The 26786-nt window shown below is 44.9% G+C and overlaps 2 protein-coding genes across 2 annotated transcripts; one reads left to right on the top strand and one right to left on the bottom strand.

The window, feature by feature from the left end:
• Positions 1-1109: 1109 nt before the first annotated feature.
• On the top strand, positions 1110-19143 carry LOC310802407 (cyclin-dependent kinase 17-like). The gene is made up of 17 exons (XM_083666741.1): positions 1110-1446; positions 7585-7733; positions 9127-9291; positions 10878-11011; positions 13362-13487; positions 13938-13994; positions 14255-14369; positions 14812-14906; positions 15172-15234; positions 15510-15633; positions 15761-15881; positions 16236-16333; positions 16479-16584; positions 17125-17167; positions 17369-17459; positions 17651-17728; positions 17840-19143. Exons 2-17 carry the CDS (start codon positions 7607-7609, stop codon positions 17875-17877), a joined length of 1581 nt encoding a protein of 526 aa, XP_083522867.1. The 5' UTR covers positions 1110-1446; positions 7585-7606; the 3' UTR covers positions 17878-19143.
• A 159-nt stretch (positions 19144-19302) lies between these two features.
• LOC310802811 (ETS domain-containing protein Elk-3-like) lies at positions 19303-26475 on the bottom strand. The gene is made up of 5 exons (XM_083667376.1): positions 26193-26475; positions 23682-23890; positions 22237-23052; positions 21018-21140; positions 19303-20142 (listed from the first exon to the last, which is right to left on the bottom strand). The coding sequence occupies exons 2-5, from the start codon at positions 23886-23888 to the stop codon at positions 20044-20046; spliced, it is 1245 nt and encodes a 414-aa protein (XP_083523502.1). The 5' UTR covers positions 23889-23890; positions 26193-26475; the 3' UTR covers positions 19303-20043.
• Positions 26476-26786: the final 311 nt, after the last annotated feature.

Below are 26786 nucleotides of genomic sequence, written 5' to 3'. Positions count from 1 at the left end.
CTGTAAGACTCAGGGGTTCAGTTATAAATCATTCTCTCCACATTATACTCAAGAAGATAGATATTTTAGGCTGAGCTATAAATGTTTGATTGGTTTGTGTTATCATAAATGCCATGGAGAATGTCACTAGTGGGCAGTCGTCCAGGATACAGCTGCACACTGTAGACAGACATGTATATGGTGTGCACCTATCACACTGTAGACAGACATGTATATGGTGTACACCTATCACACTGTAGACAGACATGTATATGGTGTACACCTATCACACTGTAGACAGACATGTATATGGTGTACACCTATCACACTGTAGACAGACATGTATATGGTGTACACCTATCGGGGAAGAAATGGTCCTGGAAAGCAATGACAAAGTTGCACAAAGTTGCCTGTGTTGCTTGCCAAATCTCTCCTTTCAGACGGAACTGAAATGGGCCCCTTAAACAAGGCCACTCTCTCTGCACTGCAGAAAGTCCAGCAGGAAAGTATGCAGGCTTCTGTTTGCTTGAGTTTTTCCCACCTAAATTCTGGCTGCAGCCCAGATCAGAGTGAATGTGTAAATTGTTGAGAAGTAGGCTGTCCAGGGTGGAGGGATTGTAGCTCAGGGGGCCAAAGAAATTTAGAGGAAGGATAGTGTGTGTACAGTACAGTATAGGTGTGTGTGAGTATACGCAGTGAGAGTGAATGCATAGTGATGAGGAGTCTGTTGTTGAGACTTTTATCAACTAAAAAAGCCCAGTTAGGTTACACATCCCACTCTATTGTGTTTGTTTGAGGACTAACTGTAGCCCCCAATACCATGTGTTGTTTACATCTGAACAACCAGATGGCTCAAAAATGTCCACAATGTTGGTGACAATTTGGGGAGACTGAATTAACCAAATTTAAATAAATAAAAACCAACTATCCTTGCGCCAAAGAAGTCTAATGGCTGTCTGAATGGTCTTGATCCATAAGGTACAGCAGAGGCCGCTGTGGGGCGACAATGGCTGTCTTGTGTTGATGGTTCATCGAAGGAGCGGTGGCGCTATTTCCTCGTTGACAGAGGTTGAAATACTTCTGCCTGAAAATTATTTTCGATTACACGGCCGTGGTGGCAGCGTCGACAACAAGCAGTAGGCACACAGCTCCACAGCTCGCACCCCTCACGAGCAATCTATCGTCATCATCCTTTCTCACGCTGGTATGTTCTCCAATCGAAAAGCGAACACTGCTTCTGCTTGTTTTTCATCAGGACTCTAACTTCGAACCCTCGATAGTCATGCTCGCAGCGACAGCCTTGCGGATTTAGGCGACATTGTCGAGATAAGAAACTACTACATCGAGACAACAAAGCATTCCTTTTTTTTTTTTTTTTTTTTTTACGGTGGGTGTAAAGACGGCATCCGGCCTCAAAAGAAGCTCAGAGGTCGGGGACTCTGGTCGGAACAACGCACATCGTTTCTGGTGAGCGCCATGGTCAATTTCTCGTGGTCCTTACGAAATTGCAACAATGAAACAAGTGGCTTGATCGTAGCTAGTTACTGCTACATTGATACACGAAACATTCTATTACCACTCCGCATTGTCACAAAATGGGGTAACAAGCAATGTTTACTTCACACCGCTTGTATGTGTGTGTGAATGGAGGCATACAATTTGTTGTTGTGGTAGAGGCTGTTTCCATTCAGATTGGTTTCGTCCTCCCTATCAGGGAATGTCCACTGTATACTCTTAATAATTAAATATTTAAATGATACAGATTGGAAGAAGGTAAAATGTTTTGATACAAAGTGCATACATAATTATTGTCTAATTTAAATGATAAATTCGCAGAAACAACATGTTGTTCATACTTGGGAGGATGGGCATTATTACTATCAAACCAGGGTTTCATTGAGAGATGGGCTATAGGTATAAGTTTGTTCCTAAATGTTAAGTTGAGGCTCATATAAATTCTGTCTTGGATGCATAGTAAAGTGATACCTAACATGCACTGACCCACATTTCCCACACTTCTGTTTTCCAAAATATTTAGAACAAAGTAATGTTGCTGTAAACCAGGCAGGCTTTTCACCTTAAATGTGCGTGTCTGCAGTTTTTAAAACTACATTCCATTACCTTTTGTTGTGAAAAAGGAAAGAGGAGTGCACCAACATCCACATAACTTACGGTATAATTATTCTTTTAACCTTTTCAATATATATATTTTATGTGGACACATTTCTCGACATGATGGACAACTGGCAGACGGGACGGTCAGGTCCCTATCCTGTGGAGCAGGTTTAGAGGAGGATGTCCGCTGCAGGTTCAAGGATCATCCCAAGTGGTAGTCATTTTCATGGAATTCCTCCTCCCTTGCTGGTAGCCGTTTGACCGAAGTTAACCCCTAAGAATGTTGCTCCCTCTCTTGTGGGTTCAAGTGAATGAGTAAGTTTGGCAGGATGTCCTGAAGGAGGACGTCATTGTTCTGAAAGGGAGCTCAGCCTGAGGAACAGCGGGAAGGGGACAGGGTGAGAAGGGGGGGGGGGGGAGAGCTTATTTTGCTTGTACTGTATTGATTATTGTAGTGTTAGTCAATGTGTACTGTAGTGATAGTGGTTTCTCTCATACACTGTGTTTGACCATATGTCATCGCCTGTTTCTCAAATGTAAACTTATGGGGTAGCCTGCTTGCATGCTCTTGTTTTGCCCCTTATGTTCAGGAAATGTGGAGATTTGGGGCTTAGAGACCCCCAGCTATATGTGGTACCCCACTGAGGGTAAGGTTGGCAGTAGAGTTAAGAGCTGATTGTCTTTGTGTTGATTTTATGTAGGAGCGTTACCTTGGTGAGGACTTTGGGCATGGTGGTGGCAGGGTAACTTGACCCGCCGTGAAACAGCTGTAGCCTTGCAGCACTGATCCCCAGAGGGGTAGCGTATATCAGATGGTGGTGGTGTGTACTGTGTGGGTGTGTGTGTATATGAGTATGCGAGTGTGCGTGCGTGCGTGTGCACGCACACTACTGTATCATAGTTTTGCCCATGCTTGTAGAAGAGTGTGTGTGTGTGTGTGTGTGCAGGCTCATGTTTAACCGGCAGGACAGCTGGCTGAAGGTTAACATGTCACCTCTCCCTGGGGAGCAGCTGCTATGTCACAGGCACCACTCCCATCTATACATAGCCATGAATACAAACTCTTCTTCTTTCTATACTGTATTAACATAAGGATTCTGGCACCGGGCTCCAAAAGCAGCCTCTGAAATGCAGTTGCCATGGACAACAAATGCTAGTCTGAGCAGATTTAGCCTCGCTCCACTCCCCAACTCTCACTCAGCTTGAAACTGGAAGTCTCTGTCAGCACACAGTGGCCACCCCACAGTCATAGGGTCATGATTACGAACCTGTTTCATCGAGTCATATTTCCCATGTGAAACATCAGCGTAATCATTTAAATGCTAATTGTTTGGTCAGAGAAGATTGATGGATAAATGTAGCCTATGCTTTATGTCTTTCAGTATTTGGCACAAGTATCCTATTGATAATGCGATCATACAATCAATTGTCTCTATGATTTCATCTCTTCCAACTTTTACATCCAAATTGTTTTAGTCTGCATAGCTGGACATACTGAGGATGTTTTGACGTAACTTATTATGATTAAGCTAAGTACACAAAACAAAGTCCAAGTCTGGTTTGTTAATTCGTTCATGGAAACCCTTTCTCCAGAGTGACTCATCAGGTTTTCTGATGAATGGACTAGAGTGGAGAGCTTGCAAACCATAAATGATTGATGTTGCTGTGTTAGTAACAGCAATTAACACAATTACTATGTTTTGAAATTACAGCATTCTTCTTGCTTTAATTGTAGCCTATCCCACTCTTACGAATGCCAAAGTAGACCATGTTCCTCTTGAAATAAACTGCTAAATTACTAAAACAACAAATTTCACTCAATCAGTAGGACTCTGGGTTCAGCATAAACAGCCTCTTCAGAAGCACCAAAGCCCTAAGAATGATGCTTATATTTGTGGGTCAGAGAGCGTAGCAGGGTTTTCTACTGATATTCTGATACCCTCCCCCTGCCTTTATGTAAGGAGACTGGACTGTTGTGTCTGACAGATATGAAAGGCTATCAGGCCTGGCTGCACGGCAGCACAAGGCTGTTGTGTGGATGACGGATGAGAGAGTGAGGTAGGGTGGTTAATTGGTTCTCTCTATGATGCTAATGCCTAGTGCTCAGTGTGCAGGGGTGACTTTACTCAGGGTCAACTCTTATGAGTCCACTCCTGGGTGATTATCTCCATTATGAACAAAAACAAGGCCCTAAAAAGGGGATGGTGCCTTTTTCCACATGAGAACAATGATACAGCTGGTTCACCGATAACATCAGCGATTTAGTGTCTGTTGTCTCAGCTTTTATAATAGATCTAAGTGTGGCTCTGCATGAGCAAACTAAGGTAATTTACATTCACAAAATCATCAAAGGCCTTGTCCCTGAACCGTGCATGGGAACTAATGTATTTTTTCACATTTACATTGGACTTTGTTAATGGTCCTTCAAAGGTACCCATGGAAATATCTATGCTACCTGTGGTATTTTCACAGACCTGGGTACATACAATCCCACACAATGGATCTGTGTCCGTCTTCCCAGAGAGTGGAGGATGAATGACCCTCTGACCGACAGTGTTATTAGGTCACAGCAAGAGCTTAGAGAGAGAGAGAGCAGTCTGTGCCCAGCCTCGCCCTGTCACTCAGAGCGCCCGTTACCATGGTAGCAGTGTTAATCAGCGTTGAGTCTTATTGTCTTTGAGGACCGGGGCTCTGTCATCAACCCTGCCTCCCCAAACACAGTCTCTGGTTAAGTTGCCCACTTTCACCACATTTATTTGTCACACACACACACACACACACACACACACATCAGCGCTGCCAGCTCCACTCAGCCGTTGACACTGGTGACAAGTGAGAATGGATGGTGAGAGGAGAATAGCGGCAGAGAGGACGGAAAAGAGCAAGCGACGAGTGATAAAAAAACAAAAAAAACAATGGACAGAGAGAGTCTTGTTCCTCACACATTATTTTGACACTGACTGTAGCAGAGGCCACTGTTCAGCTAGAGTCAAGCTCCTAATCCTCACCTGTGTCTGTATGAGTATGCCCTGTTGCCATGCTTAGCACAGCCTCCTGTGGCTTTACAGGAAGACCACTTACTCTCTCTCCCACAATGACGGCCACAATGAGGTTCCCGTAATGGAGCTGGGCTCCTTCACTCATGTCCTTATTGTTTGGCACAGGCGAGAGAAGGCTGCTCTTTAGAAAAGCAAGGCAGAGCTCACCCATGAATCATGCTAACAGACGCGCTTGTCCTCTATCCTCTCTCCAGCTCCCGTTGTGCCTCTCACAGAAGCAGTGGGAGTGGCATTTTCCAGGCCTAATTTCTCGGCATCGCGGTGACGTATGGATTTTGGGTGGGGGGGGTCAGGGGCAGGGGCAGGTCGTGACCCCCTCCTTCCTGTTCCTGTGGGTGGCCCTGTGGCAGAGACAGCGGTAGTCGTGTGACACGCTCGCGCAGCAGAAGTGGGACAGCCCCAGAGGCCAGCCCTTCCCGTGGCTCGTGGAGCGCTCTAGCCTAGCATCCCGGCTTTGTGGAGCGGCGCTTCCGCCTGCTAGGCCTTTGCCCTCATCCCCCACTCTCCCGTTCTCCCCTGCTCTCCCACATTCATTAGCACAATTACAGCCTGCTCAGGGCAACAGCAGTGAAAGGACAGTGCCTGTCCTTCTCCATGGGCATTATTGCACAACGCATAAGACCTTTGCCTTTTGCTGTTTCTCTTTTCCCTATTCTCCTACTTTCTACTCACATCCTCTCCCCCTTCTCTCCACTCTCCTCTGCGTTGCCTACTTTTTCTCTACACCCCCTCACTTCTCCTCACTGTCCTCAGCAGGCAAACTGATGTGGAAAATGCAATTTAGCATACAGCTGGAGCTATCAGAGTTAGTCCCTGTAGGAAAGTCATGGTTCATAATGATGGCTTGCTGGCTGGTTGGAGAGGAAGAGGAAGGGGAATGTACTGTAGGATGTTTGATGAAGGGAGACCGAGCCATCATCCAGTGTCTCCAGCGAGGCTTTGCATTTTCAGCATGGAAAAGTGGGGGTTGCCATGACAACACATCTGATTCACTGCCTGGGACCCCTTCTGGCTGTATCTCAGTGGATCTATGGCCGCAGTCCGGCCTACTTTGGGAGCAGGGATATGGTGGGATCATATCCAGAGTGGATCCCTTAGCCAAGCCATGGGAGGGCTATGGGACAGACAAACGCCCTGCCATGGAACACACTGGGCTCAGAGCGTGAACCAGAGTCTCCAGGAGCGTTCCGAGCTCTTCCGGTGATGCCTCGCTCCTTCATTTCTGTGTAAAAACAGAGCTGATGTGTAGCGTTATGACAGAAACTGCTGTAACATCCTGTAATGTCTTATCAGAGTTTTCTAAGTGGTAGAGCTGAAAAGTAGGCCAGGAATTAGACTACTCCTGAATCGGAATGAATTAAAATTAGTCAGTGAATGGGCGCTAGCCACTTACTTAGTTTTTCCCTTCTGAATCAGTGTAATATTTAACATCTCTCTCCAGCTCAAGTTCAGCTCTTCTTGAGTGACGTTTCCGAGACAAAGGCTTGTTAATGGAGGTTGGTTGACAGCAGGCCTACAGGGCCTTCTCTTGTAGATTCATGTCTCTTACTCATCGCCAGCACAGACAGACACATGTCCGGATCTGGGATAGTAGTGTAGTGTTGTAACAATCTCTTCATTGAGGTCACTGAGTGTACCATCCATAGGGAAAGATCTGAACTCTGAATCTGCTCTTCCTAACAACCACGTCATTCACTCCCTCTCTCCTCCAACATGTCCTTTCTTTTTACCTCACTCGTTCTCGCTCTCTCACGCACACACACACACACACACACACACACACACATTGAATGCAGATGGAATGTGACGTGAACTGGATGCTGCCCACGCTAGTTCTGCTCCTTTCAGTTATAAATCCCCTGGTTTACCATCTGCTTGTACAGTTCCAGTGCCATAATTCCATCCCATAACTGAACATCCCTCCCAATACATCATGTTTTCCAATAGTGGAAATTAATTACCCTATATTAGCAGTGGCATAATTATGCTTTGAGTGTTTGGGTTCTTGTTCACTCCAGTCTAGACTCCAGTCAAACATCTTGTAATCACGTCTTGTTTTTGTTTGGAATTTTAGTATAGATGTGGGCTTAGATGATATTGCTGGAGGTGTGTTGAGGTGTGTTTGATAGCTGTATTCTTTTCCTTTTCACTTTGAAAGCACTATTCATTAGGGGAAGAGCCCATGGACATGTTGGGGCCTGATCAGACCTCACATTTGACTGTGAGGAGTGCTTGTCAGATAGTGTGCACTCCTTTTGACACGCTTGCTCAGACTACAAGATAAACACTGTAGTTGTTATTAAAGACCTATGGTGTACAATCAGCACTAGATGTGGCTTCAGGGGTTTTTGAGAGCAAGTCCTCTGTTTCTGTGTGTATGTGTGTGTTCATTTGCTTCTCCTCACTCTGTGTGTGACTACTCTCTCCGCAGGCCTCCCCTTCCTGAGAGCTCCATGGAGAAAATGAAGAGGTTTAAGCGGCGCCTCTCCCAGACGCTGAGAGGCAGCCAGACCATTGACGAATCTCTGTCTGAACTCGCCGAGCAGATGACCATTGAGGAGAACGGCATGAAGGACAGCGGTGTGTGTTTGTGTGAGAGAGAGAGATAATGGGTTTGTGTTGAATTAAGTAGTAGACTGATTGTGTAGGTGAGTTTACAATCCTGTACATACAGTACACAAATATTGTCACTATTACTTTAAGTTAGAGGCCATGGAAGCTTGTAGCCGCCGAGGCGTCAAAACAAAATGAAATCCGCTGCTGGTTATCACTTAGCTGATATGGATTGAATCGGCAGGGAAAGGTTGTCTTTTGCTGCCATGGGGTTGCTATGGTGCTCAGGGTCTGGAACATTCAAGAGTTTCCATGACATTGCCACAGCGACTTGGATGTCTCTGTTCAACCAGCTGGGCATCTTGATGCACATTTCTCTCCTCCTTTCCTCCTCCTCTTCTTCTCTCCCTCACTCAGTTTCTAGCCCAGGCTTTATCAAGGCTTTCCCTAGCTTCCCTCTCTCTTTCTCCTTGAGGATTTTATTTTATTTTTTTCAATCAGCTCGTCCAAGTTGTTTTTCTCCTCTGAGAACTGAGCTTTCTAAAGAGCTTGTTGTTTAGTGCTTAACTGCAGGTCTGACCTGACTGTTCTGTACTCAGGGCAGGTGTGTGTGTGTGTGTGTGTGTGTGTGTGTGTGTGTGTGTGTGTGTGTGTGTGTGTGTGTGTGTGTGTGTGTGTGTGTGTGTGTGTGTGTGTGTGTGTGTGTGTGTGTGTGTGTGTGTGTGTGTGTGTGTGTGTGTGTGTGTGTGTGTGGGGAGGGGAGGTTACAGCCTGTGCGATAGTTGGTAGGAGAGAGAGGAGACACAATGGAGATCAGTACTGCATGATTGGGATGAATTCTGGCCCTGATCTGATTATGTAACACAGTCCAGCAGCAGTAGCTCTGTGATGAGAGAAGAGTGGCATCAGGAGTTGGATTTTCTGTGTGTGTATGTTATCTAGCAAATACAGTATATGAAACTGCGTGGGCAAGAGAATGGATTGTTTGTGGTCATCTTGTCGACAGTGTTTCCTCTCTTTGATATTCCTCTCCTCCTTTGTTCTTCTGCTTGCTGTTTCTGTGGTAGCTTTGCATCTCTCCTTTTCTCTACCGTACATGTATTCATCTGTCTAGAGGGCTTAATACTGTACTTCTATGGTAAATCGAATGAATATTTACCTTCCTAGTGCACTCTAAAATCACATTTCCTTAAATAATCAAATACCTTCACTTCAATCGATATACCAAAACACTTTTTTTAAATCCTCATCCCAGTTATTTAGCAACTTGCAGCAGACACGTTTTCCTCTAAAAAGTGTATTGTCAACAGGAGTGAAGGTTATGGTTAATCACAATCATTAGATTTGAGAGTGATCTACCCCTTTAATGATCTTTACCATGTTGATTTACACAGTTTCCCTGTCTCCCACACACACACAGAGCCCATGGTGAGGAACGGGCGTCCCCCCTCGTCCCACAGTGTCCACTCCTTCCTGCACCAGTACACAGGCTCCTTTAAGAAGCCCCCGCTGCGCCGACCCCAGAGCGTCATAGGTGGAGGCCTGGGCTCCCTCATGACCATGCCCCGCAACGGCAGCCGCCTTGGTGAGACACACACACACACACGCAAAGTGCTGGGCAAGCATGCACACATACATGTTACCTTGGCCATCTAGTGCTATATTTAGTCACATATCAACTAGGGCTGGGCGATAAAATGCTATAAATAATTGTTGATAATGATGAAGACGTAATGGCTGTTATTGCAATAAAGCTTGTTTTGTGTCCTGTGTCCCCGCGACAAAACTTGGCAAAAAACACATCCAATCCCACTGCAAGACATAGCTATGTTGACTTTGACGGGCTGAGCAACAACTTAATTCCTACGCTTTTTTTTTGGGCTTTTTTTTTGTATCTGATAAAGAGCAGAAGAAAACAGAAGCAGAATGTGCATGAAAGAGAGAAGGTGCTTTTTTGTCCCTTTGCTTAGAGCACGAGGGGTCCTCTCACTCAAGCCCGTTTGCTCACACACACAAATATATACACACACAAATATATACACACAGGAGCAGGGGAGATGTGATCTTTTTCCTTTTCTCTGTTTTGTTGGCAACTAAAATACCTGTTAACATACCCTTCCAGTTTGTCATCCGAACTGTCCAACATTTTACCCAAGCATTTGAAAAGTTGCCAGTTTTGTCTCTACTATTCATTTGAACTGACTATAGCTCCAGCATTGACATGAATTGACAGAATCAGATTTAATTCGCTGGATCACTAATCGGTTTACAGTCAGCACTTTCTTTTCCACTTTATTATTCATGAAATCTAGGCCCATGCCTTTGGAAAAAAATAATGTCTGTTTCAGAAATGTAGACTATTACTGAAGTATTATAATAAACAGTTTTATGGCTTTATACAAAGACATTTTGTTTGATTTTCTAGGAGGGCCTCTTTTTTAATTTCATGCATACAGAAAAACTGCCCATAATGCCTATTTTTAGTTGTCTGGTATTGCCTTCAGACATTTTGATTCAGTTTAATGTTCTAAATTTTTTATATTTTTAAACCACAATGAACCCGCTGGTTTCTTTAGGCTTCAGTCCTAAGCATTAGAGCATTATTTAATGTATATCGTGATAACGATAGTTATCGACCAATGAAAAAATATATCGTAATACATTTTCTGGCCATATCGCCCAGCCGTAATATCAACACTGTATTAAGAAACATTACTCAAACTTTATGCCTTGTTTTTGGTGTAAGATCAACTACCATAAAATCAGTTTATTCCTTTTCTAACAGGATAAAGAAAAAAAATTCATGATATGTCAGCACTGGTATGAACACCAGCTGTGTGAGTCAGTGCTTGATAAGAACAGAGGGGCCTGTAAAAATGTGAGAGAATGTTATTCTTTTCATCCTTTTCCACCCTTGATGTCGTCAACCACTGCTGAACTAGCTGCCACTCCCATGTCTGTTTCCACAGTCCTGCCCTCTCCCCTGGCTCGAATGACACTCTCACCCACTTCTCTCTGGCTCTTCCACAGAGAGAATGTATAAAATCCTAGAATGGCTGACATTCCAGTGTTCTTATCAATCTAAGGGCTCATCGCTGTCATTCTCTCTCTCTCCCCCTGATCCCCATCTCTCTCTTTCTCTCTACCTTTCACTCTCACCCCCTCCCTCAGACATTGTCCATGAGAATATGAAGATGGGTTCTGATGGGGAGAGTGACCAAGCGTCTGGAACGTCCTCAGACGAGGTGCAGTCCCCCACAGGGGTGTGTCTGAGGAACAGGGGCAACCGTCGCATCTCCATGGAGGTGAGTCTGACCCCTCTCCATTCTACCATGCCTCACTCAGGGCCAGGGAAATATGAGAAATGGAGTTTGATAGATATTTAGTTTGTGAGATATGTAGCCTGTCTTGGAGGACAATTACAGTTGAATGGAAAAATGTGTTTTCATTAGGTACCTGTCTACCTGCCCGAGGCTGTGAAGCAGATGCAGCACATGTCCTCGGCCGCCCATATAATCTCAACATGTGTATCACACCAGGCGCATATCCTCATCTGCCTCATCACACTGTGTGTGTGTGTGTGTGTGTGTGTGTGTGTGTGTGTGTGTGTGTGTGGCAGCAGCTAGAAAAAGATGAGCAAGTTGTTTATCAAACTGTTCAGATGTCCTCATCTGGCCTATCAGGGTCCTGGGAGGGTGGTTTTCAAGGCTTACTATGTCACTACAATATAAAGGGATTACAGTGTATTAAGTGCCCTTGAGTGATGTACGTCAGGCAAGGGACTGGCCATTGGGCTGGCCAGCAACGTACATAGCAACTAGACCCTGCAGGAGACAAACAAAACAGACAAAGAAAATTAATGCTTGTTTTTTTTGCAATTGCCATTGGCCACATCCAGGGATAACATGATGTCAACACATGTATGATGTATTTGTTTTTATAGGGTATCGACAGAGTATTAAGAATACTCTGTATACGTTTGTGTAGTTGGGTATATTATTAGGTATTGGTTAGTCTTGTGGTTGGGCACTGGTTAAAGGTCCAGGGAACTGCATGTTCTATACTACCTGTTGGGCGATCACCGGTGGGAGAACCAGGGGAGATCTTGTGATTGTAGAACAGGGGTCCACCCCAAACTGTGTTTATTGGTTGTTTTGAGCATCGGTCACTGGGGATTTACCAGCAGCTCCCCGTCGCTGCGTTCAAAAGACCAAGTGTTCATGAGAGATTAAAAAACGGTTAAGCAGCTTATTCCGTGGGGGCTGCATGCACACACAGGAACGTGAAACAACACCTCTCTCGTTCACTCTGACTGCTAACAGTGCTCCCCACAGTTTCTGTGACTATTTCACAATGGATTAGCTAGCGACACACACACACACACACACACACACACACACAATCACACATACCACATACCACATAATCTTGCATTGTGTTTTGCTGGTATGAGCCATCTGATTGGTCACAGGCAGCACAGTAGTGTAGGGCTGTTATTGATGGAGCAGTGGGAGAGGACTGACTTCTAGTGTGTGTCTCCATTCTCTCCCTGTGTGCTGGTGGCACTTTGTCACAGTTGTCACCAGGCATGTCATGTACCCAGTGGAGGAGGAGGGGATTCCCTTGACTGAGCCTCCTGTGGTCAGGTATTGTCCTGCCGACCAGGGCGGAAGCAGGGCTGTTTTGGGATTACATCACTGGGATTACTGTAATGCGCTCCAGATGGGCCCTGTTGTAAGAGATTAGGAGAGGCTGATTGGACAACTGGGCACGGGGGGAGGGATTCAAAGGTCAGGTGACCGAAGACATTCCTAATTCTGGGGGCAGATATCCAATCCCGGCACTGGATGAAACACAACCGGCCAATAGGATTCTGTATCAAAACATCACAGCGAAGGACTATTTATTGAGACCAGACCAAAGGATACCTCATTATCACTAAGAGCATGTGTCAAAATCCCCCAGTTAAACCATACGACTGACAGGCAGAGGTCATAGTCACGGTTAGACAAAAACCAGACGAGGTAAAATTAACTGGACGGCGTTCAGTTGCAGATGACCTCAGGCCTTAGTGTTTTAACGTTGAAAGTTCAGGGTTGCATAAATACACTTTAATTACAATTTTCTCAGTGTTACTCAAGAGCTACCTCATGAGGGGGTGGAAGTGGATTTAAAGCAGCCAGAAACGGGGGATTAACAGTAATCTAACAAATAGAGGAAATGCATGATGGGAAGTCTCCAGGCTTTGCTGTGTTGTGTGTTATGTGCACTGTGTTTTGGTTTTATATAACAAATCATCAGGCTCATGATTTGGGACTAGGCTCCTCTGGGAAAGACTTAACTCCAGTATGTTACAGAGCCCTTTGGGCCACACTCATTACACACACACACACACACACACACACACACACACACACACATGCACACACACACGCACGCACACACACTGTTGACTAATAGAGGCTAAAGTAGGCTGTTCATGAGGCTAGCACCAAGTCTGTTGTTTATCCAAGGGTCTCCACCATCTTGTTTAGGGTCTCCAGTATTTATTTAGAGCTTTACTATGTTATTACTCAGGGGTTACACTGTTTTTCCAAGATTTACACTGTTTACGCTGTTTTCACGGGTTCTCCGTTTTTTTTTGTGTGTGTGCAGGACCTGAACAAGCGCCTGTCCCTGCCGGCTGATATCCGAATACCTGACGGTTACCTGGAGAAGCTGCAGCTCACCAGCCCGTCCTTCGACCAGCCCCTTAGCCGACGCTCCCGCAGAGCCTCCCTGGTGAGCGAGAGAGAGACAGAGGAGAGATGGGGAGAGAGAGACACAATGTGAGATGAAGAGAGAGCCAAAAAGAGGGTAGACAGACAGAGGAGAGAGAGAAAGAACAACCTCACACCTCACCTCTGGATTGTCCCATCCACTCAGCCTGTTGTCATCCGTTTACATTTCACCTCAGAATTTCCTGTGTCAGCATGCTGAATAATTGTGCGCAATGTGACTGTTTACGTGTCTGCGTCTGTCAGTATCAGAATAGGGGAAACAGTGATGTGCACTGTTCAGTGAATCACATGCTTCCACTCACATGGCCCCCCTCAGTATAAAAGCCAGAGGTCCTGTGTTAGATGAAATTAGCCACAGCCAGTGGGGGATGGGACTGTGCGTGTGTGTGCGTGTGTCCCTGCTAATGAAGACATGAACCTCATTATAATGCTGTTGACTCCTCTCTTTCAGTCAGAAATTGGATTCGGGAAGCTGGAAACCTACATCAAACTGGACAAACTTGGGGAGGTATGTGTGTGGTGCGCTAGCTTGCTTGTCTTGTTCACACTATCATACGTTTCCTCTCCTTAATCTCTCCTAGTCACACAGTGTCCCAGAGGCTACAGCTGTTCATGTTCTCATGGTAACTGATTGGACATTATGATGTATACTCAGCCTTCACCTGGTCACAGAGTTCATACAGACCGTAACCTCTCAACCTGAGCTGACAACATGTCTGTCCAGCTGGACCTGCTAGTTCTCTCATTCCCCCCCCCCCCCCCCCCCAGGGCACGTACGCTACCGTATTCAAGGGGAGGAGTAAACTGACAGACAACCTGGTGGCCTTGAAGGAGATCCGGCTGGAGCACGAGGAGGGAGCGCCCTGCACCGCCATTCGAGAGGGTGAGATGATAACCTCTTACCCATGTATACTGAAACACACACTGTACACCACTAGCCTATACTATCATACTAGCAGCATATAATTGTCTCAGGCATAATCAAATATTGTGATGGCCATATGTCTTACCTATTCAATCACTCTCTCATATGACACCGTACAGACATTCATTATACAATACAATCTTTATTGGTCCATTTTTGGAAATTATCATTTTGCTGTCACAGTTCCCAACCCAAGACACTTACTACGTACACATGTATTGATGACAGGCTGGAAGCAACACAGCGTCAATCACAGTGCAGTGCCACTGGAGTGGTGCAAGGGTTAAGTGCCTTGCTCGAGGGCACAACAAAGTTATTGAGGCCAGCATCCCTCAGATTGCCAGCTCACACCAATCTGTCAGACATTCTTATCTCACTCTCTCCCCTTTTCTCTCTCCAGTGTCGTTACTGAAGGACCTGAAGCACGCCAACATAGTGACGTTGCACGACATCATCCACACAGACAAGTCCCTGACGTTAGTCTTTGAGTATCTGGTGAGAGCAACAACAAAGCACATCTCTTCTTTTATTCCTCATGCAACGTGACAGAATACATAATATTAACATGGGTAGAGCACATGCATAGTACATAAAATAGCATATGATTCAAGTCCTTCAAAAGGACAGTGTGTGATGGTACAGTATGTGAGGACCAGCTGTAGTGATGTGCTGTTTTGTGTTGCTGCTCAGTTTTCTGTGGCCCTGGCCTCTTCCTGTGTGACTGAATGGCTTTGCCTCTGCCCCCCTTCCTCCCCTGCAGGACAAGGACCTGAAGCAGTACATGGACGACTGCGGGAACATCCTGAGCATGCAGAACGTCAAGGTGAGTCTCCACAGCACAGGCTCCCTGCCAGGCCAGCCTCCAGGGACACACTCAAGGCTTCTGTGTTACACAAACATCCTCACTATGCCATCTGCTGGTGACTAGTGGAATGGCAACTAAGTCAAGGTGTAGAGCAGGAACTACGTACTTCTTTTCCCATCACATAGATTTAGATATCTCTGTTTTCTATACCTTTTCACAACTAATGCCAGGCTTAGATAGTAAGTAATAGTCCCTTTAGAGATCTAACATTTACATTTTTTTCCTGGTTCCAGATTTTCTTATTCCAGATCCTGCGAGGACTCGCGTACTGCCACAGGCGGAAGGTGTTGCACAGAGACCTAAAGCCCCAGAACTTGCTCATCAACGACCGAGGGGAACTCAAACTGGCCGACTTCGGTAAAACATTTAATCTGAAAGATACACAGGAAGTTCTGGAAAAAGGAGCCTCTGCAATAGCTGGGTTTAGTCGATTTCAGAGAGAGCTTTACCCCATGTATTCCTTTTATACCAAATTTTTGTCCAGGTTTGGCCCGAGCAAAGTCTGTCCCCACTAAGACTTATTCAAACGAAGTGGTGACGCTGTGGTACCGGCCACCAGACGTACTGCTGGGCTCCTCGGAGTACTCCACACAGATAGACATGTGGTGAGTGGGCTGCTCTGACTGGGAACTGTTAGAACTGTGAGATGACCTGCTGAGACTAAGTTCTTGTTTATGTATCTAGAAAAGACCTTTGGTTCTTCAACAGCCCTTGTCTTTTAACCTTCAGAGCTATATGCTAAAGCTAGCTAATGCCATCCTAACCAGTGTCAATCTTAAACCATTTAGGAGGGATACACCCTCATCAAAATGAGAATTGTCCTTAATTAGTTTTTCAGCAGAGGCCAGAGATGTCCAGAGTATTAAATGAAATTGAGATAAGTTAGTTGGTGTGGCCATAGCTTATTTTTTGAATAAGTTCATTGACAGTCTCTGACCTGTTGTGCTCTCTTATCTCAGGGGGGTCGGCTGTATATTCTATGAGATGGCCGCCGGCAGGCCCCTGTTCCCTGGCTCCACAGTGGAAGACGAGCTGCACCTCATCTTCAGGCTGTTGGGTGAGCGCTGCCATCTGGTGGACAGAATCACTACTTACTCTCTACATAATTTCCATAGTTATATGGGCACTAGCAGTGTAAAAGCTCCCAGCTGCTATGATTAATGCCACTCACTGACTCAGGGTCAATTTAATGTCTCCCACAGGCACACCCACAGAGGACACCTGGCCGGGGATTTCCAGCCTTGACGAGTTCAAGTCCTACAAGTTTCCAAAGTACAAACCCCAGCCCCTCATCAATCATGCACCAAGGTAAGACTGACCTGGGATTGGATCAGAGGGTGTTAAAGCAGGGTTAGGCACAGCAGCTCCTATGTTACAAATTCCACTCTACTTAAATCATAATCTTTGTTTGGATGAAGATTTTTTTTCATTTGATTAAATAGCCCCATATCTAGATAGACAATTATATGCTGCTATTTCAACTATGGTACTAAGATTGAGCTTTAACCAACATGTTTAAAAACAAACACTAATATTCTCTAATAGTGACTTATCTTCCACTCTACATGTGTTCTGTCAGCCATATTCTCATTGGAAATTAGATTGTTTCTATAATACTGTATATTGTATGTATAATACCCAGGTATAAGATGTTCTCTATCACTCACTGTAGACTGTATACTGTAGTTGGTTCTAAAAGACCTTTAGTGAGTGAAACTTTAGTTCAGTGTGTGTGTTGTCTCAGTGTCACTTCCTGTAAGGAAATCCTGTGGAATAGAGTTGGCCACCACTCATGAGTCACTCCCACTCCTCTGACACCTTCTGCTCTCTGTGCTTCTCTCCTCTCAGGTTGGACACTGATGGCATCGACCTGCTGTTGTCGTTTCTCAGAGTGAGTTCCATTACTGGGTATTATTGACAAATGGTGTGACACATTTGGCACAGTGTATTTGGACACACATTTTAAAAGAGAACTCACTGGAAATGTCCCGATTAAACATATTAGAGTAGCACCAGGAGTACCTACAGTATTGCCTGTTCATCTCTTGAGGGAGGAATAGATTTATAGAATGTTTCTTTCATTGCTTTATAGTACGAGTCCAAGAAGAGGATCTCTGCGGATGAGTCAATGAGGCAGCCCTACTTCAGGAGCCTGGGGCCGCGTATACACACACTGCCAGAGAGTGAGTGATGAGATGGCAACAGGACTACAGACTTGGCAGGCTCTAGTTACTGCTACAGACATGCACATTCAGAGTCAGCTGCAACAGTGTAACAAAGCTTTAAATGTCCTGGTGGAAAGGCTATTACCCTTGCTGTGTGTGTTCTGTTTTTCCATTATCTGTGTCTCTGACCTGCTGTGTGTCTCTGGCAGGCATATCCATATTTACACTGAAGGAGGTCCAGCTGCAGAGAGATCCTGGCTACAGGAACTCATCTTACCCTGAGTCAGGTGAGTGTCTCAGGGATCAATACTGGCACCTCTAGATATTCCCTATTTACACACACCAGTCTCTGAAAGTGTGTTAATTTCAGTTTTTCATTTGTTGTTTTTTCCCCTCAGGCAATGGCAAGAACAGGAGGCAAAGCATGCTCTTTTAGATTCTTTGAACTGGTGTGTTGAACAGAGGAGGATCTCCTGTACAGTTACACAGATGGACCAGTCCCTGAGAATGATGTTGGCAGGGGGTAGGACAACCCCTTACCCCTCTCAGTGTGCCCCTCATACCTGCCAGGGGCCCCCTACCTACAGTGTGGCTGCAGAGGAACGGCCTGAAACTGGCCCAAAAAGAGACATTTATATACATTTATATTTATTGGGAAGAGAATTTGCTGCTAAATCCAACTACTGTCTAGATTCTAACTGGCTCAGTCACTTTAAAGAAAACATGCAATGTGTATAGATTTTTTATTATTTTGAAGTGGTGGTGTTTTTTTTGGTGGTTCATTATTTCTATGATTTACAGATATCAAACTCCACCTGAAAGCTCCTAACTATGTGTGTGTGGGTGTAAGACAGAGTAGAGGAATGTCTCTGTAGCAGCTCAGAAGTTTGGATTTCTCTTTCTGTTGCCGTGGTGCTATACTCAAAAATCATCCATATATCTGGACCATTTCAGAGGATATTGAGGCCAGTTCAACCCTAACGGATGGTGACCATATCCACCGTTGTCACTATGAAATACCTCCATTCTGAACGGAGGCTAATATGGGAGCAGTTATAAGCTTGGTGAAAACAGTTCACATTATTGTCAATAATGGCTGATTATTTTTACTTGACAATGGCATATCATTCCAGGGTGCTGTGGTCTCTGTCATGACCAACGAACAAAACCAGGAAACAAAGACTATGTAGAATCTCTGTTATGGGCATTACAGGATGACTTTCATGTTTAGAACACCTCGAGACATAACCACGGTGGACAGCTTCCTCTTTCCCTATCCTTTGTGTGATGCGATATCTATTGCATCACAACTTACAGTCTCTGTCGCTAGGGGTGTGTGAGGTAAAATCCCAGTGTCCACCACATAGACTGAAGTGTGTAAAACACTTGTTTTCTCTGCCATTCCCATCCTCATCAACTGTAAAAACGGTTCTTTGTTTGGATTGCTTTTCATCATTGTGTTGCATGCCTGCTTCGTATGAGGAAAGCACAGTCACTGTACTCCTATTCAGGGTGCTCTAGTACTAGTCCAGCTCCTAGTGAATACAGTACTGAGTCTACAGTCTATTTAACAGTGTTAAGAGGTTTTGTATTATATACTTTAACTTTATTTGTGGATAATTGTTATTGGTGTGGCATGTCGTTGGGGATGCCCTCCTATATTTGAGCTTGATTTTTTCAGAGAAAAGAAAATTAAACTGAAGATGACAAAAAAACATTTGCCGCTGTCGTTATTGCTCTCTCCCTTCGGCTTTCCCCTCAACATACACACCCCAATATATGCTCTACAAACAGCTGTTTTTCAATAAACTGCTGTGTGCATGGCTGCTGTACACACATAACCCTTCCATAACACCAGAGGCAGTATGTTAAAGCATTCAATGCTTCAAGTTTATTCAAAACAGAACATTTCACCAATATAAAATTATACAGAATATATACTGTATATATCAGTTCCAGTATAAAAAAAATAAAATAAAAAAAAAACAAGTGTTACAAAGCTTTTTCATTGGTTTGGAAACTTGTCTTCAGAGTGAATTTTTTATTTTTTTGGGGGAAGAAAATATGACCAGAGTATTTAAGATTTGAGAAGGCACAGCCGGTAGTATCTGAAAAGCACAGTGCATATACAATACCATACAATGGAAACAAACAGTTTCACATTTTGTTATGAAAATCCTAAAAATGACAAAAAAATGAATTTTTCTTTTTTTACAAGATTAAACAATGAGTATGAGCATAGCTAGCTGATGCGTGGATGCTGTCATACACGTCACCCTATATCGATAGCTAGCCACACTTAACTGCCCACTTGGACAGGGTCCTGTGGAAATGTGCTGTACTTTATCACAATGAGCCAGACATCTCACAGACATCAGGGCATATGGCTTTAACCAAGTGCTTTTAACAACTGACATTTAAAGCAACTTAAGTGCAAAAAAGTGAGGTCACATGCCACGCAGAGTCAACTGTCTCTCTCTCTCTCTCTATTTACACTGTAAGAATTTTTTTTTGAAAATACAACAACAAACAAACATTATCTGATGATGAACTTAAGAAAAAGATGGATAAAGATTGGAAGTGGGTTGTTTGAGACTGTGAATCAGGACTTGTGATTTGCTGGAGACAGGAGCAGTGGGGAGGGTGATCCGTCCAGGTTTGGCATGGGGACAGGGATGTGTCCATTCATTAGGCTGGGGAACTGGAGGGAGGGGGGAGAGAGAGGTTATGCCAATGCTCCAATCATGTGAGGAACAGGAACTGTATAGTCCTGTCACTGCTCCAGTTTCCTGTTGTTCTATGCACGGTGCCTCTTCCCTCCTTCCCTCCCCTCTCATCGTCTCTACCGCCACAACAAGGACAATTGAACTATGCATTGTGCACAAAGAACCCGCTTAGGTTTGTATGTATTTGGGGGGGGGGGGGTGAGAGGTGCAGCAGCACAAATGAGGAGCAGCTCACAAACCAGTCCACCCTGTTCAGACTGCCTCCCCTGGGCTCAAACAGGAAGTATTCACAGGATTTCCTCTCCCTCTGCCTCTCATGAGCGCTGAAACTGGACACCTCAGTTGGACTGAGGTACTGAGAGTGAGCCTCTCCTAGGGGTAACAACCCAGGTCTCTGCTAATGTAGTCAAACTCACAGGACCTCTCTTTAGATTAAAACATCTTGGCATCTGCTTATACTGTTATGCACACAAACTAAATGTCTGTTTTGGAAATCTATCTAATTTTCAGGTAAATAGTTAAGAGGGTATACTAAAAGACCAAAGGGATACTTCAAAAGGTAAAAGGCATATGTTTGTGAGTACTGGGAGACGTAGGAAGAACAATACTAACATTCATTCTACCTGACATGCATTAGCATTCATTGTTCATCAGATGAATACAAAGCGAAAGAGGAACAGTGTGGGTTTCCCCTGCACTAAGGAAATCTGAGTAGAATTAAACAGTCTTTCTATGAACTCACTCCTTACCAATTGATCCTCAGCAGTAAATAACAAACACAGTCAATTCAGCACTTCTCTCTAGTCATTAACCCCATCCCTCCCTCCCATCCCAGTGGAGGAGTGCTTACCTGGAAGAGAGATCCATGACCCTGCAGCCGGGCGGGGCTCAGAGGGGCGACAGGGCTCAGGCTGCTCCAGAAGTGGATGCCTGACAACAGAGGGCTGTGGGCTAGCAGCAGGCCTGAGGGAGTCTGAGAGAGAGAGAGAGAGAGAGAGAGAGAGAGAGAGAGAGAGAGAGCGAGAGAGAGAGAGAGAGTGAATAATAATTAATAAATAACTCCCTCACTATATAATGCATTTTTAAAGTAAGGCTTTTTTTAGGGTCTACATCAACTGAAAACATTCCAAAACTTTAAATGGCCATTTACTGGCATTATGAACAACAACCTCAATGAGCAAGGAGGAAGTCTGTGGTTTCTCCTTGGGATACAGGGGTTAGGTGGTGGGGAGGGGGGAGTTGTTGACTCCTTAGCCCTTGGATGCCGGTGGAGGCTAGAGAGCAACATATGAAATCAATTTCTCCCCCCTGTCCTCCGCGTCTCCCCCGCTCTCTTCTGTGTCACCTCAGAGAAGTAAGCCAGTGTTGCAGAGGGACCTAGCCCTGTGTTCATTATTAATGGAATTATTGGAGCATATGGCATCACTTAGGGCCTCTTCCCCCTCTCATACCCCGGACTATGAGAGGATTTGTGTAAATCTCTTGTTTTCCTGTGATCTCATTTTGCACCCTTCTAAACAGTTTGTGTTCAGCTCTGTTGCTGTACATCTCACTGTCTGTGCAAAAGATTTATGATGTAGCCAAGGCAAAAGCACAATATCTATGAAAAATACATAATTTAAAATTGGTTCACTGTCGCTTGAATTTGGATGCAACTTTATAACAGTGTGTGCTCTATAAAATTGTACTGATACAATGATCTTCCATAGCCCATATCATCTGAAGCGGTTCCCAACGCGAGACTCTGTCAGATGCAGCCAGGCCTGTGGCATTGCATCGCTGCTCTTGCTGGGCTCTGGGGAGACTGACATCATCGTCTGGATAGACTCCATCCATCTCCCCATGGCCAGGCAGGCCACAGCACAGATGAGACGGAAACAGAAATCAGTGCAAAATTATACTCTATATGAGATAAGATTATCATCATTATATCATATCATATCCGTTACATGTGAGCTGTGAGTGGCAGATAATGCTTAGTGTTAAAGGGGAACAACAGCAAAAAGTGGAAATGTGTTATTGTTAAAAAACCCAAACAATTATGCTACAGTATAGGTAGTATAGTTCACCTGTGCAGTAAAGAAAGCCGGGGTTAGAGACCCGGACGGTAGCGCTGGGCTGTTGAGAGCTATGGAGCCGATGTCACTTCCTGACAGAAGCAGAGAAGGGGCGGAGATCTCCAGGGCTTTGGGCTTCTTTGTTTTGGGTGGTAGTCGATCTCCATGGCCACTACCACTGCTGCTACTACTGCCCCTCTTCTCTTTGGGCTGCAGGGTCAGGGCCCGCTCCCTGTGACCAGAGGACAGGTTGAGGGGCTGGGCTCCCTGGTCAGAGTCCTCTTCCTCTTCCTCCTTGTGACTGCACCCTCGCTGAGGGGCAGGACTGTCGGGGGAGGAGGACAGAGAGCGGTGGTGGTGGTGGTGGTGGTGGTGGTGGTGGTGGTGGGGAGAGGGTTTGGACGGTCTGGAGGTGGCGAAGGCCTCAGGCTTAGCATGGGAAGGTGGAGGAGTCCTCCTCTCGGGGGTGTTGGTGCCAAAGCGGATGACGGTGCGGGTGTCGTCCTGGTGCTCCCTCAGGGCCTGCAGCAGCTCTGGCGGGTTGTGCAGGGAGCTGACACTGAAGGAGGAGTAGAGGCCAGAGCGCAGGTAGTCATTACGACACGTCTGCTGGGTGCCCAGGGTTGACAGGGCCCTCCTCTGGGCCTCTTCTTCCTCCTCCTCCTCCTCTTCCTCCTCCACATCCAGATCCTGGGCCTCCCCCTCCTGGAGGGTGACCCTGCCTGAGGCCAGCCCCATCTCCACCGTCTGGGGGTCCATCTTCAGGATCTCAGGGAACGACACAAACTTGTACACAAACTTCTGGCCAATCACCTTCTTGATGATATTCTGGATTGGAACACAGTAGGGTAGGGGATTAGAGTGCAGGTCTAACCTCAAAATGACCCTCTGCTTATAAACATACACCCAAAAACTAATCACCTAAAAGTATAATTCAAAAGCTTTATTATCCATTCTAAGCTGATAATAAGGCAGCTTAATTTTTCATATCTATGTTGAACGGATGATAAACCTTTTAAAATTTTAGATAATGGAACCATTTTGATTTGACCACATCTCAAATCTAAAATAAGATAAGTCAGCAAAAAACAATGACAAAATGGCCTTCTGAAAGCCCACACATGTGTTTGAGAGATGCACCACTCTCTCATGGCAATGCTGCTGGTTAGGTGAGAAAAAAATAAAATAAAAGAGGAAGTGGAAGTATTTACCAGTGTGGATCTCTGGTTGAAAAAGAAGAACAATTGAGTGAGGTTATGTTAGAGTGTGTGTGTGTATTATTCGTGTAGCGCCTTGGGGCCCAGTAGTAATAGTACAGTAGTAGTCTACATTATAGTACTCTACCTCTTAACCTTTCTAGATATTAGTTCCTAGTATTTAGACGACTGAAAAAATAGAGTGGCCACCATACATAGTTGTTAGTTAAATATGTTAGCTATATCAGTCAGTAGACCCACCTTGTCATAGTAGTAGCGAAGGGCTCTGCTCAGCTTGTCGTAGTTCATGTTGGTCTTGTTCTTGCGCAAGCCCCACAGCTTGGCCACCTCCTCAGATTTGAGCAGTTTGAACTCCCCGTCCGTGGAGGTCCAGCAGATCAGGTGCTTGTGGCTCTGGTCCAGGAGCAGCTGCAGCAGGAACTGCCACAACGTGATGGCACTGTCCATACCTACAACATGGGACAACACCACTGACATCATCAACATGGAACTACCACAGACAAATCACCAACCTCAACAAGTGTCCATGGCCCTTTCTCAATTGTTAGAAACTAAATTCCTTGCATCCTCTCCTCGCGTCTTCCACTCACTTCCTACTCAAAACGCATTGGAGGAGAAGATCTAGGTTCCTCACATGCTCTCACATATTCTCCTCCAATGCTTTTTGAAGACTAGGTGAGTGGAGGACAGAGGAGGGGACACAAGGAGTCGTGTTCCTAACAACAGAGAAAATGCTTATGTGGTGCACTCTCCATACCACAAAGGGACAGCAAGGGGCACCACTACTGACATCACTGAGATGGGGCTGACATGGACAACGGCAATATCAACTGCTGTATGCCAGTCTTCTATTAAGAGGAAATACATTGTTGAGATTTATCTGCATGTAGCTGTACAGATCATGTTGGTTAGCTGTGAATATGAATCTCACACTATCTGTTTAATTCTCTGTTGCAATAGCCTTGTCTATTGTATCTAGTGTGGTGAAATATAGCTCACATATGTAGCTTACAATATAGGACTGTTGAATTTGTTGTCAGTTTTTTTTGTGAATTGTGATGCAGTGTCCTAAGGAGTGTGTTACGTTGTAGTGTGCTGTGTTGTTTTGAGCAGCAATGTGTAATGTGTAATGTGAAAAAGAGTCGTCTGGTGTGGAATAGAACAGTGCAGACTAGTGTAGTGTAATGTAGCACAGAGAAAAAAAGAAGGAACAACAGCTCAAGCCAGAAATATGCTGCGGTCCAACCTGGCCCTCTCTCCACAGGAAGTATGACGGGCCGAGGGTGGGTTTGTCGTTTAATGGAGGAATGTGCAGCCTATGAGCTCCTGTCTGCTTCATATAGCACGGAGCACACAGATTTACTGTGAAACTGCTGTGGTCTGTCTCGCAACCCTTATTGATTGGCTCAGTTGTTGAGTGCTGCTGAGGTGACGGGTGACTGAGACTTCATTTCATTAACCCTGATAACTGCACACCCACCCACCCAACAAACCACAACAACAACCAACAACAAACACCCACACACACACACACACCCCCACACACACACACACACACACACACACACACACACACACACACACAGAACTGATTGAAATCATTTCCGGCACAAGTTATCCCTTGAGTTTTCTATCTGCCATGTGAAACCACAAAACTGTCAAAGTCAGGACTTCCTCCTATTCTACTTTCAAGGACGAATGGTCGGGAGAGGGGATCCCACACTGTGGAGTATGTTTCCAAATCCTGCTCAAGTTCCGACTCTACCCAACAGGAGTGGGTCAACAGATCAAGTCAAATGGTCCCATTCCCACCCCACCCCTTGGACCATTCTAAGGCACACCAGTTTTGCTATTCATATTTAGGGATGGTCTTCCTGATTAGTTCATTTAGTACAGGTAATTTCTGTTGATTGACAGGTTCTGATAAGAGGTAAATAAATCCTCACCCCTACCCTTTCCCTTCACCCTCGCTCTGTCCCTGATGCAGGCCGTACATAAAGATGTGTTGTAAGTATCCTTTGCAGATGCTTGGATTGAAAAATCACGGTGCGCTGCGCCGACGCACAAAGACATCCAGTGTTTGGGGAACGGAAACTCCTAATGAGATTAGGTGGTGTGTGCAGACATTACTTAGCCATGACTAAATCTGCTCTCTTCCTGTTCATAGTCGGTGGAAAATCCAACGGGCCATTGCAAGCCGCCGTATGTGTCGGGGCAGCATCTTTAAAAGTGAAATTATCTTTTAAGTTTTATCTTGGTCACAGTGCCCAGTCATTTACATAGGCATATGTGTCTGCCTTTCCAGAAAATAATTAGGAATGACTGGAGAGAGAAAATAAGATAGTATGTTGAAATACACAGACTCTCCAAGAAGCGGCTAGACTTTTTTCTATTTTTTGTCCCATTGACTCATTTTCAAGATGTTGTTCACTGCCAGTCAGTCTCAAACCGGAAGCTCGTAGACATTTGTGTAGTCAGACAAACCAGAACTCTCTCTTCTGTTTGTAGTATGCCTTTGCTACATTGTTTACAGTAAATATGTACATTTATAATAACACGCCATTTGTTTTTTTACACGTAATTCTCAAACAAAAACCCCATCTGCAATAATCACAGAGATCAATCTGTCTAATAATTCAAACAGTCACATTAAGATATTCCTTTTCACTATAGCCATTCTAAAAACAGATCTGAAATAGGCATACACCTAGGCAAAGTAAAGGTAATGACATTGTTTTTACATTAGCCTACCTGTATATCTCTTGTTTGCCTTTCCCTCCTTGAAACTTTTACGATGAAATTCGTATGATCCCTTGTTTTTCCATGCTTACTGTCGTCTACACAGTTCTGCTGGACTGAAATAGGATCCTGGCTTTTTCTTTTTCTGAGCAGGAAGTTGGAGCAGGCAGACAGAGAGCCGGCTGACTTCCTCTCCCGTACGATTCCCCAGGCGGTTTGCCGTCTGTGTAAACACGCTTTTCCTCCCCTCTTCTCGCACTACCCGCCACTGGCCAACATCGCTCGATTATAACACACATGGCAATATTGTAACTCCAACTTCTCTCCAACGAGCTGACGTCATCGTCTTTTTCTAAAGTACCGCTAGGAGGTGCGTTTTACAGGCTTCTCTCTCTCTCTCTCTGTGTGTGTGTGTGTGTGTGTGTGTGTGTGTGTGTGTGTGTGTGTGTGTGTGTGTGTGTGTGTGTGTGTGTGTTGAGCGAAATTAGAATACACTGGTGAGGGATTTTCCATAACTTTGGGGATTTTAATACAAAAGTAAAAAGAGAAAAAAACATGTAATTTGCTGCAAGGTTTATGCCTGCGTAAAGCGTGCGTAATGGTCAT

This window comes from Argentina silus (genome assembly GCF_951799395.1).
Source record: "Argentina silus genome assembly, chromosome: 3".
NCBI classification, from domain to species: domain Eukaryota; kingdom Metazoa; phylum Chordata; class Actinopteri; order Argentiniformes; family Argentinidae; genus Argentina; species Argentina silus.
The sequence above is the reverse complement of the archived record's forward strand: the minus strand, read 5'-3'. Positions and strand labels throughout refer to the sequence as shown.

Bases quoted from the DNA above. Each gene is read 5' to 3' on its own strand.
- LOC310802407 (XM_083666741.1), top strand. From the start codon at position 7,607: ATGGAGAAAATGAAGAGGTTTAAGCGGCGCCTCTCCCAGACGCTGAGA. The intron at 11,012-13,361 runs GTGAGTCTGACC...GTGTGTGTGCAG, and splicing joins ACCGTCGCATCTCCATGGAG to GACCTGAACAAGCGCCTGTC. The intron at 15,634-15,760 runs GTAAAACATTTA...ATTTTTGTCCAG, and splicing joins ACTCAAACTGGCCGACTTCG to GTTTGGCCCGAGCAAAGTCT.
- LOC310802811 (XM_083667376.1), bottom strand. From the start codon at position 23,888: ATGGACAGTGCCATCACGTTGTGGCAGTTCCTGCTGCAGCTGCTCCTG. The intron at 23,053-23,681 runs GTGGGTCTACTG...GTTCCAATCCAG, and splicing joins TTCGCTACTACTATGACAAG to AATATCATCAAGAAGGTGAT. The intron at 20,143-21,017 runs GTAAGCACTCCT...CCCTCCCTCCAG, and splicing joins GTCATGGATCTCTCTTCCAG to TTCCCCAGCCTAATGAATGG.